Source organism: Tachysurus fulvidraco, chromosome 4 (genome assembly GCF_022655615.1).
Source record: "Tachysurus fulvidraco isolate hzauxx_2018 chromosome 4, HZAU_PFXX_2.0, whole genome shotgun sequence".
Taxonomy (NCBI): Eukaryota; Metazoa; Chordata; class Actinopteri; order Siluriformes; family Bagridae; genus Tachysurus; species Tachysurus fulvidraco.
Genome location: NC_062521.1, coordinates 6,339,178 through 6,349,993, shown reverse-complemented (window position 1 = coordinate 6,349,993; position 10,816 = coordinate 6,339,178). Strand labels below are relative to the sequence as shown.

The following is a 10,816-nucleotide window of genomic DNA, read 5'->3' as shown; positions in this document are numbered from 1 at the left end:
ACAATGTATATGTATTTTAGTGATAGATATGGCTTTCTTTCTTTCATTCATTTATTCACTCACTAAACACTGGATTAGGTTTACAGCAGGTCCTGAGAAACATGGGGCTAGACGTGGGAATAGAATCTGGAAAATAAGTCGGTCAGTATTGTCAAATTGTGTGGTTTTTCCTAGTAAACAAGAGGCATCCTAGTTTTTAACAGAAACAGTAGTCCATTTCTCATGCTAAGCTAAATCTACATCTAAGTAAACACTAAAATAGCTAACACATTACTGTTCTAATGTCATACTGTAATGCATTTTTATGAGTACATGTGCGTATTGAAATGTCACTGAATAGACTAAAGTAAGGTCCCACTTCCTTTTCCCCTCAGTGGTTTACTGTACTTACGCTTTCAAAAGCTGGTTCACTCAGTTTTTCACTATCACTGCTCTGGGTGTTCTCATATAAATCTGCAGTCAATATTCTCATTTTATTCCTCTGTTATTAGAATACAATCTTTGCCTGCAAAATGTACCCAAGCTGTAGAAATGTGGAAAAAGCCCTATGGGTATAAAATAAATGCTTATGACGGGGCAGTGGTCCACTCGTTCATTAAGTACTGTAAAAGTTTAGTACAATTTGAACACGCTTGTAAATTCTGCTGCAACTTCCTTTCATTATACTATTAATGATCTAAAAAGAAGTATATTTTTGGTTCATACTGTTGTTTTAGACACGTGTTGTAGATGCAGTGTCTTAGCGTGCAGTATCAGTGATCCGGATCCACAGACGGATTCTTTCACTTGATACAGTTAATCCGGTACACAACACAGAGGCCATCTGGCACGGTTTAGTCAGGAAGTTCCCCCTTTTTTCCCGCCAGTGTGCTTTCTGCCAAGCACCAGAATGCTGACACTATATATTTTCCTCTCTTACGTCCACTAAAATTTAATTTACGTCTCATAACTCATTAAAACGTCCTCCTAGAAACACTACAGCTTCCATCCGACACGATACGTTCGCGTTTTAGGTTACCGATGTACAGTAAGAAGGAGCAGGCTTTTGCTTTTTCGATACTGCCAGAGCTTTCTGCAAGCAGGTTTATTACAAAAATGTGAGTAATCCACTGACACAGAGTCATACAGTACACAGACATGAATGCATTTATGAATATCTGCTAGTTAGAACAGTGGAAGGTTCCTGTCAAGATTAAATGGCACACAATGATAGGATTAGGCATTTCAAACTTTATGTAGCAGGTGGATATGACGGACTCTATTTGTTGTTATTTTGAAGGCCATGTAATATTTTAGCACTTGCAGTGATTACAATTAGTTATTATTGTATTGCCTTTTAAAATGCATTCTCAGCAACACATCATTGCACTTTAAATAGATGAATAAATAGTCAGAGTGCCCTGGTGAAACGCAGTGGCTTAATATTATTTGCAAGCTTGTGGAGATTTACAGTACATTCAGCTTTCAACGGGAGCTCAATCCAAGACTGTGTTAAAACTGTTAATTAGCTTCACAATGTACAGTCCTTTTCTCCTTCCACTGCTTGCTAACCTCTCAGGTTGTAGCAGCGATACCATAAAATAAAATAAAATTTGATGCGACATTATTCACAGAAATTAAAAATACACAAGTACACAAAACTGTCATGTTCCACTCACACAGCATCAATCCCACATATTTCACCTCGTTCTCCTTGGAATAATTTACATCTTGCTACACTTTTTTTTTTCCTTTTATAATTTACAACTTATTTTAAATAAGGAGAGTTTGCTGTTTTTAGTGTCTTCTGGTGTCCAGTTTTTGTCCAGTGTGTCCCAGAACAGTGCTGTAAGAGAGAGAAGCCAGCCGCTGACTATCTCTTGGTGGCGGTGGTTTTGGCTAGTTTGCTGCTGGCCCTGCTCCTCCTCTGCGGCGTAGGGATTTTGGAGGGTTTAACTCCAGGCTGGCGTGGAGATGAGCGTGGCCTTGCAGAGTCCATCACTGTCTCTGACATGTCAGAGCAGACAGACTGGATATCGGAAATGTCAAAGTCAGAGGCGTCGCTCCCTCGCCGGCTGCTTCCGCGGCTCCCTGCCTTACTGCCGGGTCTGCTGGGAATCTTGCCGAGTCCTGTACGGTGACAAATATTGTTGTGTTTTGAATCTTTGTGCATTTAGGCTGTATTATAACATACTGCACTCCATTTTTATTAGGAAAACCTACACATTCATGTACAGTAGCAGCAGCACAATGCAAAGAAAATGATGTAGATACAGATTTATATGGCGGTCACATCAAACTGGGGAAAGTCAGAATGTTGGTACCAGATACACTGGTGTGAATAGTATGTAAACTGCTGATAATCTGGTGTTTACCCAGAATGAGCAACAGTTCTGTAGGAGGAAATTCCTTGTAGATAAGAGCAGACAGAGGAAAACGGGTTCAAGCTGCCAGGAAGGAAGGATATAGTGTAACTATTGCTCAAATGCTGGTGAGCAGAGAAGCAGCTCAACATGCACAAACACCAAAACCTGCTGGATATGCTACAACAGCAGAAGAGCACGACGCTGAGGTTATCATGGGCTTCATCTGGTTGAGGCTGTGTCTAAGATTCCTCTTCTTGGATGAAAGGAGGAGAAACGTAATGTGCTCTGCTGCTGTTGTAGGTTCAGTGTTTTGTGCACGCTGAGATGCTTCTCTGGTTTTCTGCACTGGACCACGCTTTACTGGCCATGTGTTCACCTCAAGCAGCAGAATGTGTTCTGCATAGTGATGTATGTGTGAGAGCGTAGACTGCTCTGAGCTGACAGGAAGTCTATAGTAACTCAACCGAGTGGTGGATTGTTTAACTCACCAGCAGTCTGATTTCTTGCTTTCAGAATAGCAGTGTTTATCAGGCTTCCCTCCTCTCCAGACTGGAAACCTTTTCCTGACAAATAGCCAGGCAGCCGGAGCCTGCTGCCTTGGATGGGTGTACTCTGTGGAAAACAAAAGGTTCTTGTTTTGTTTTTTTTCCACAAAAAACAGATTAGAAGTTATCACCAGGAAGGATTTTACAGATCTTGCTGTTGACCTTAACCCTGAAACTCTCCAATACTTACATAACTTAAGTCTTTCAAATGTTTTAAATAAAATGATATGAAAAATGACATTACAATTGCATCATTGCTATCAGGGGAACAAAAAACAACCCTCAGTTATACTACAGGAAGCACAGACATGACAGAGCAAGCAAGTCAAAGGTGTTACGCAAGAAATTAGAGTTATAGGAAAATAATCCACATAATGATGATATGGTCCGAGACAAAGTGGATTTTTTTCCAATAATAGCATGGCCTGAAGTGCTTTATTAGTCTTATACCACAGCCGTTAAACAATAATTAAAATGTTTTTTATTAAGGAGCACGTTGTACTTTTTAACTGTTCATAATTGTATTTAATGACATGGAAAGGTCATGTAATTATTTAGCACTAATAGATTGGCTAATTAAACAGTGCTGTGGTATAAAATGAATAATTTTACTTTTAGTACTCTAAGGAGCAACAGCCCAGCTGAAATAAGAACAAAGAAGAACTGATATTAAGAGAGCAGCCCATTTCAGTGCTACGACATCTGAATGCAAGCCTAAGAGTGAGAGACCGGACTGAAACCACACACAGAGTGTTAAGGTATACAGTAGGAAAGTAATAGTTAGTGACGGTTGTTAGACCAGTAATATGGTTCGTCACTCCTGTTAAATCACTATACCTCATTAGATGAGCCCTGGCTCTCAAAAGAGTCGGATGACTTTAAGGGAGTAGCTGATTTGCTGTTTGTCAGCCAGGGTTTATCGTAATTGCGGGTTAAATGTTGGAGAGTCTGTGAGGAACAATTTTTTGTCAAATACATGTAGTTAAAACAGTGGTTCAAAATAGAGGGGAAACCAAATCTTTTAAAAGATGTACTGTATAACGGAGTATGTGATGGGATGCAAAAACCCCATGTGACCTGAGTTCCCAGGCTGTACATATAATTAACTCTACAAAGTGTTTCCGGATTGTGCCTCTCAATTCTTTGGCACAATAGTTAGCTGTTATTAAGAGATAAAAGATAAGCTGGTGAAGCTTTGTTTTGTAGAGAGAACAAAAATGAACCCATTAGCTGATTAATTTATAAAACTTTTACGATGAGAAATGGTTTCTGGGTAAGACAAACACCATAAGACCCTGTTCTGCTTTCTTTAAAAGTAACAAGAACAAATTGCACCCACCTTCGGTGTACCGGGCACAGCAGGGTTGGGATGTGCAGGACAGCTGTGGCTTGAGTTTGACCTGTTTGGTGATGCACCCCTCGAGGACGGCCGTGACCTTCGACCTCTGTAGCGAAAGCTGGCCATCACTTGAGTGGTGCCTTCTGGAAGTATGAACTTCTCTCGCAACTCCACATTGGTCCTGCCTTTGGCTATATAGAGTCCAAATAGAATAAGGAGTCAGCCTATCAGGAACATGCACGGCTCATATGGAGTGGATGGAATGGACAGTAAGACAGACTGGACAAACGGCTGCCCATTCCATGAATGGGTCCAAATGAACACTTCATTTTGAAGCTAATGTGTTGTAATGATATGAGGAGTCTGGTGAGCACTTGGCATGCAGCTTCACGTCACTGACATGTGATGACAAAAATATGGGCAATCTGTATAATCTACTGAACTTGTTTATGACCGTCTCTTTCCATGTCCTACTGCTGGCGATTAGTAAATTATCACTATGGATGATGCATCAATACTGACACTGAGACTTTTGTGGGTGGGGGCGCTCTGGTACATGATACTAGAGGCAAGTAGATACAGAATGACACTCACTTAGAGGTCCTGCAAAAATATCAAGAGGAGCTTCCACAGCATCTTTCGTCAGTAACTCATTTAGTTTCTGTGAACACTGACACACATGCACTTCCTTTCGCCTTTGCTCACCCGGGACTACATTTTGCGTGTGAATGAAATTCATCGCACGGATTTTTAACAACCATGCTCAGAGACGCTATTCTTATTCCCTTATGATCCCCAAGATGGGGTTTATAAATAGAGTAACATCTTGCACATAAAACACTGTGGCAACCAAAGTAAACAGTGCTAAATAAAATGTTCCATAGCAACCCTGATCGCTTAATACTAAGTTGGCAATTTATCAGTAACGGTATTAAGAAGCTAAAAAAAAAATACGCTCAGTCTGACAAAAATGGCATCGATGCATCCTTAAATAAGACTAACCAGTTTTAGCTGTATTTTTTTGATCATAATGTTTATACACAGAAAATCAAGCCCAATTTAGAGCAAAGATGAAAGTAAGATTTTCCAGCACACTGCATTGAAAGAGCTGGGAATAAACAAAGCGTACGCATGGAGAGAGAGAGCAGAGACTGGCCTGGAAATACACTGCAACAAACAAGTGCATGCAAGAGATGTCTAAGGGAGAGTAGCATGGGATTAGTGTTAATGAGAACACCATCACTCCAGCAGGAACACTCAGGTGCACACACACACACACACACACTTGCACACATACCACTGGGATGGAGCAAGGAGAGAAAGTGTGAGAGTTGCCAACCTATAGGAGACTGAGTAATGGACGAGTTTGATTCCGAGCGCAACATTTTACTCCCGTAGTGATGAACTAGAAGAAATGATAGTTGGGTTCTTAGCACAAAGAAAACACTGGGTATATTCAGCAGGAAAACAGTAGAGAAAGACAGAGTAGAATACTGAGATAGCTGCTTTGTAGGAACATGACCGCAAGCTTTCAGAACTTCATACACAGCCAACCAGAATGCAGAGGCAGAAGACTCAGCCACGGTGTTATAACTGAACAAATAACCTGGTTATAAACATTAAAGGTGGCTACTAATACTAGTACAGTACATGGCTATACATTCAAACTCTTTTATGAAGAAGATAATAATAATAATACAAAGTCAGTAAAAGAAATCTACGGATAAACAGTGCGTATATACTACCAAGTCCTTTCAGTGTCACTTTTTATGTAGCAAGGGATGTTTTTAAACAAACATCAAAATGAAACACAGGCCTCCGTTACCTCTACATGGGTCGTTCTTTACTAGGAACTCATCAAGTGCCATCCAGCCTCCTCCCACCCGCACCATAACAGTGCTGCGCAGAATCCGCACCAGCCTGAGCTGCTGTGAGTCTCCAAACTGAGCAGGGGACAGAGAGCAGTGAGTCAATACCGAGTCACAGTGTGAAAGTCACACAGCACGGACATAAAGCCACAGACTGAGAAACAACACAAACCGGACATTTCAATGAAATTCTGAGCTCTTCTTTTAGCTATTGTTATTTATGTATACGATAATGAAGACGTAGTGATGAATGATTACAATTATTAATTAGATGTGTTCAGTTTAGGATTTAGACACATGTCCTGTTTGCACTTGTTGCCCAGCTGAGAAAACTATTTTGGACATAAACACAACATTCCAAAGAACAGAAATGAATGGTCACTCCAACTGGGACAAACCTTTTTTTTTTGGCTATGTATCTACTATTTAAGCGTTGGGATTTATGCTTAAGAATTTTGAATGTTTGGTTGAGGTTTTTTTTTCCCCCTCCAGATACAAGCGTCAAGCTGATGACCACTAGAGTGTGCTGCAGTATTGTGAGTCTTTCAGAGAAGCAACTCGGGTGCTAAAAATAGCTTTTCAGTCTATACAGTAGAATGAGGGTAAGTAGAAGTTTACTGATTATTTAACAACAACAAAAAGTTTGCCAGTTGGATATGGCCATGGTGTAGATCACAAGACAGTAAGTTATGGCTTCATGCTTTCTGTTCCAAAACAAATAATAAACCAACAGAAATCTTTCCACAAATCAACAATAAATACAAAAGGTTGCACTTTCTAGAAACCACCATACTAATAGAGAATGTGTGTTCACGTTGATGCAGAACCAATGTGGCTAAGCTCCAATGACACAATAAAAACAATATGGAAAGATGGCTGGACTCCACGCTCGAACACTCCACATGATCAACACACTCCCACACAGTGATGACCCTCTTGCTGAGCCTCAATTTGGCCTCTGTTCTCTCAATGTGAGAACCGGAATGATTCAATGTCACTATTTGGTGAATTTGGTGATTGCAGATAGAAGATGGGGTTTTGAAGCATGATCAGATAAGAACTGATAAAAAAAAAAAAAGATGCACAACAAACGGCTTAAAAATGACCATTTACCAGGATACAGCTTTCCAAAACAGCAACGTGCAGTTGGGAGTTTAGATTTTGATTGTCCCTGTTTGTTATACTCTCATCGACGATTAACGGATCATGTAAGCAGTGAACCAGACCAAACTGTCAAAAGAATTGTTTCAGTTGATATGGAACAGCAATAACTTAACAAACTGGTGCACATGACAGCAGAAAACAAAAGGCTTGAACACAAGCAAAGGAAAAATGAGGTTTGCATGAATTTCCCAGTCCCCCAACACTCCACCAAAATAATCAGCTGAGTTACAGTGCATCTTCACGAAGCAGGACCTCGAGAAAGCATGTAGCCCGTGATTTGTGTTAAGTTATATTCCCAAAATAAGGCAACAACAGCATTTTCAATCTTTCAAAGCCTTTTTTTTCCCAAAAAAAAGAAAAACAAGTATTAGTTATTATTTAGGGAAGGCAATAAAAAGCAAGCACCAATGTTATGTTTCAAAGTTCTTAGAAGATGAACACAAATCAACTTAAATACTGAGGGGGAGAAAAAAGGTTGTTAGAAATGCACTGTGACTCAAAAGCAGATAGGCACGACGGTCATGTCAAAACTTCCTAAAAAGGACTAACATTCCTTTTCTGCCTACATAACTTAGGATCCAAGATGGAGGACTCCCACTCGGTGCTGACCTCAGGTTAAACTAGTCTGCTCATGCTGGCATTAATCTGAAACTAATTATCACTAAAGGTAATGTTGAACACCCGAGAACCCGAGAGGAATATTTGTAGCAGTAATCCACACCATTTACAGTATGGTAGGAGTAAACCGGTGGACAAAATGCTAAGCAGTTTCCCTGTCTGTCTCTTTCTCTGTCTATTTCTCTCACCCACCACCTTCCCACCCACCACCTTTAGGAAAATTCAATGAAGTTTGCAACAATGAGCGTTCGAAACAAAAAGCTAGTGTTTGCTTATCGGCTTCTGAGATCAGTAACGACTAGGTGCAAATCAGGTAAAAGTATTTGACAGGAAATCAGTGAAAGCAAAAGAAAAAAAAAAAAAGCAATCACAGCATCACAAGATTAAAGAAGCACTGTGTGTATACCTGGTTTCCGAGGTAGAACTGAACAACAGAGAAAAATAAAAAAGACATCGATTAGAAAACATTTCCTGAACAGCACATTGCATTTATCAACATGCCATATTTTTACTGGTGTTTGATCAGTTCAAGAATACTGCTAATGAAGGTAAAGGGTCAAAAGTGTTCTGGCAGCTGCCTTGCCCTCGCATTAAAAAGTATAAAATTTAACGTCACATGAGAATGTTATGAAGTCATTCCTTCTGGCAAAAAGCAATGAGGATTGCTTGAGTCTGTCTGAAGAAGTAACTACAAAAGCCAGTGGCACTCTCCCAATTTTCCACATTTTTACACTACGCTGCAGGATACTAGACTTGCTTTGGATACATGCTTGAATTGCCTTCACATTTGAGAAGGAGTAGGTATGAGCTCTATACTAGGTATGTCAATCTTAATATGATCGGTTTCTTACCCTGTATTTGTTCGCACCAATCTGCTCAACTTGGAACCGTTTAGGACACTTGCACTTTGCCACTTGGCGTGTTACCTAAGAAAGAAAATAGATAAGAAATTGGAGAAATAAAAAATAAATAAATATATTGTCACAAAAAAAGTGAATTGCAAGCTTACTGTACCTCGTCTTCTATCTTATCAGCATCAGTAAGCGGTTTGTAGGCATCTTTGTTTGGGTGCAGAGCAGCAACAAACTCGTAGTAGTCAATGTAGCCGTCACCATCACGATCAAAAATGTCTGCTACAGCACTCATCTCCAGTCGACTGGTGGGAAACTCTACAGTGAGCGGAGAAAGGAATGATTAATCTGGTCCGTTTTTCAGGAACGAAAGGAATAACTCAACCATACCGTAGCTAATATTGAATATCTAATCCCAAATACAAATGGTATCTCTCTGACTTCAAGCTAAGTACTTAGCTTAGAACTAGTGAAGGAAACGTTACTCACTTGAAGAAAGAATCCCATCAATAAACTCCTGCCTGGTGACTTTGCCATCCTGATCCTTATCCATACGCCGAAAGAAGTCCATGACTCGAGACTTCTTGTGGTTCATCCATCGCATGTAGCGCTTCCTCCAGATATCAAAGTCAAAGTTGGCAAACTCTTTCAGCTGGGGAGATGTAGGACAGGAGGTTATAATCACATTTAACACATGTAGACTTTAGCTTATTTGGCAAGGCATGCAGTTCTAACTTGCCTCCTCTAGTCGGTCCAGAGCATCGTTGAGTTTTCTTCTCCTGTCCAGTGCCAAAAGCCAGACCTGCTGCCATTTACTCATCAACAGGTTCACTCTGGGGTTCTTGGTCTCTATTGGAGCCTGGACTGTTGCTGGATACATGGCCTGGGCCTGGGATTTCTTTCCTGATTATCACAGAGGTTTACAGAGGATATTAGCAAACTTGTCCTTATTTACACATTCTTATTAGGAAAATGCAGCTCTTGAAGTCCGGTATTTCAGCTAACACATAAACGTAAGTTTTGTATTTAGTGCTAAACACAACATAAAAATAGTTTAAGGATTTATGTCAAAACCTACGGTATGTTCTTCCTTTTTCCAATACTGGAATCTGAGACTGAACTGGTGCATCAGCTGTGGCTTTCCTTTTATGAGTTTTCGTGACTTTGTCCACATCTGGTTGTTTCCTGGTCATCTCCTCCATGAAGGTCTGAAACGCAAAATCATATCAGGCTTCGAACGGAAAAACAGCAAATAGCTTTCCACTGTAGAAGGAACTGAATTGTATTGGTGTGGGTGAAGCGTTTTTGTGCTCGTCACTGGTACCTGATGCTCAGTGATGAGAGCTTTGATCTCTTCGATCTCCTGAGGCAGGGCCTCCTTGTCTTTCTCTGTGACGGTGGTCTCTGCCCAATGTAACCAGCTCAGCAGATTCTCCAGCAGCTCTTGTGTAGCCATAAGCTCACTCAGAGCACTAGATAACCTCTGCTGATGCTGCCGTGCCCATGCTGTGACCTGAACAGCAGCAAATACACAAATAAATGATGCTGAATTTATAACATAAAGATATGTATGTTAAGCAAAAAGTGTGCTTACACTAAATATAAAGGGGAAAACTTGTTTTCTTAGCTACAGTACACCTACTATTCTATACTATTCTTCTCTTACTTAATGGAATTACTTATTTGCAAACTGTAATATAGCTGTACATCGACTTCATTAACTGTGTCGTTAATCAGTACTACACATCACCTGGGACTAAAATCTACATGCTATAAGTTGTACCACATATAAGTAATAAAATGTAGAAATCGGAGTCGAGTAGAACGACTCACCTCCTCGAATCGTGCTTTAATTATGGTGTTCCAGTGTTTCACAGTGGTGATGGAGTCTGGATGGCAGATAGCCAAGATGTCTTCGCCCATGCTGATGGCTTTGCTCAGAGCCACACTCTTTTCTTCCAGCTTCTTCATGAATTCCTGCATGGATCATAGTGCTTATCATTAGGCAAAGGGCAACACCAAAGACAAAACTATAAGAATTTACACAGATGTTCCAGCGAGACTTTTCCCATCCACCCTCCTTCCG

The 10,816-nt window shown here is 40.4% G+C and overlaps 1 protein-coding gene across 32 annotated transcripts in view; it reads right to left on the bottom strand.

The window, feature by feature from the left end:
* Positions 1–1,043: 1,043 nt before the first annotated feature.
* dst (dystonin) overlaps positions 1,044–10,816 on the bottom strand; it is a 114,896-nt gene continuing 105,123 nt past the window's right edge. For 17 of the 32 annotated variants that reach the window (XM_047811989.1, XM_047812003.1, XM_047811993.1 and 14 more), the window contains 14 exons: positions 10,564–10,707; positions 10,055–10,243; positions 9,809–9,938; positions 9,470–9,633; positions 9,220–9,382; positions 8,894–9,048; positions 8,731–8,805; positions 8,286–8,303; positions 6,055–6,172; positions 5,527–5,634; positions 4,230–4,420; positions 3,728–3,838; positions 2,834–2,957; positions 1,044–2,109 (listed from right to left, as the gene is read on the bottom strand). In XM_047811989.1, coding sequence (XP_047667945.1) covers positions 1,853–2,109; positions 2,834–2,957; positions 3,728–3,838; positions 4,230–4,420; positions 5,527–5,634; positions 6,055–6,172; positions 8,286–8,303; positions 8,731–8,805; positions 8,894–9,048; positions 9,220–9,382; positions 9,470–9,633; positions 9,809–9,938; positions 10,055–10,243; positions 10,564–10,707 — 1,947 coding nt within the window. In that variant the 3' untranslated portion in view covers positions 1,044–1,852. The remainder of the gene's footprint in view (positions 2,110–2,833; positions 2,958–3,727; positions 3,839–4,229; positions 4,421–5,526; positions 5,635–6,054; positions 6,173–8,285; positions 8,304–8,730; positions 8,806–8,893; positions 9,049–9,219; positions 9,383–9,469; positions 9,634–9,808; positions 9,939–10,054; positions 10,244–10,563; positions 10,708–10,816) is intronic. The other 15 variants (XM_047812001.1, XM_047812007.1, XM_047812018.1 and 12 more) reach the window with 6 other exon arrangements.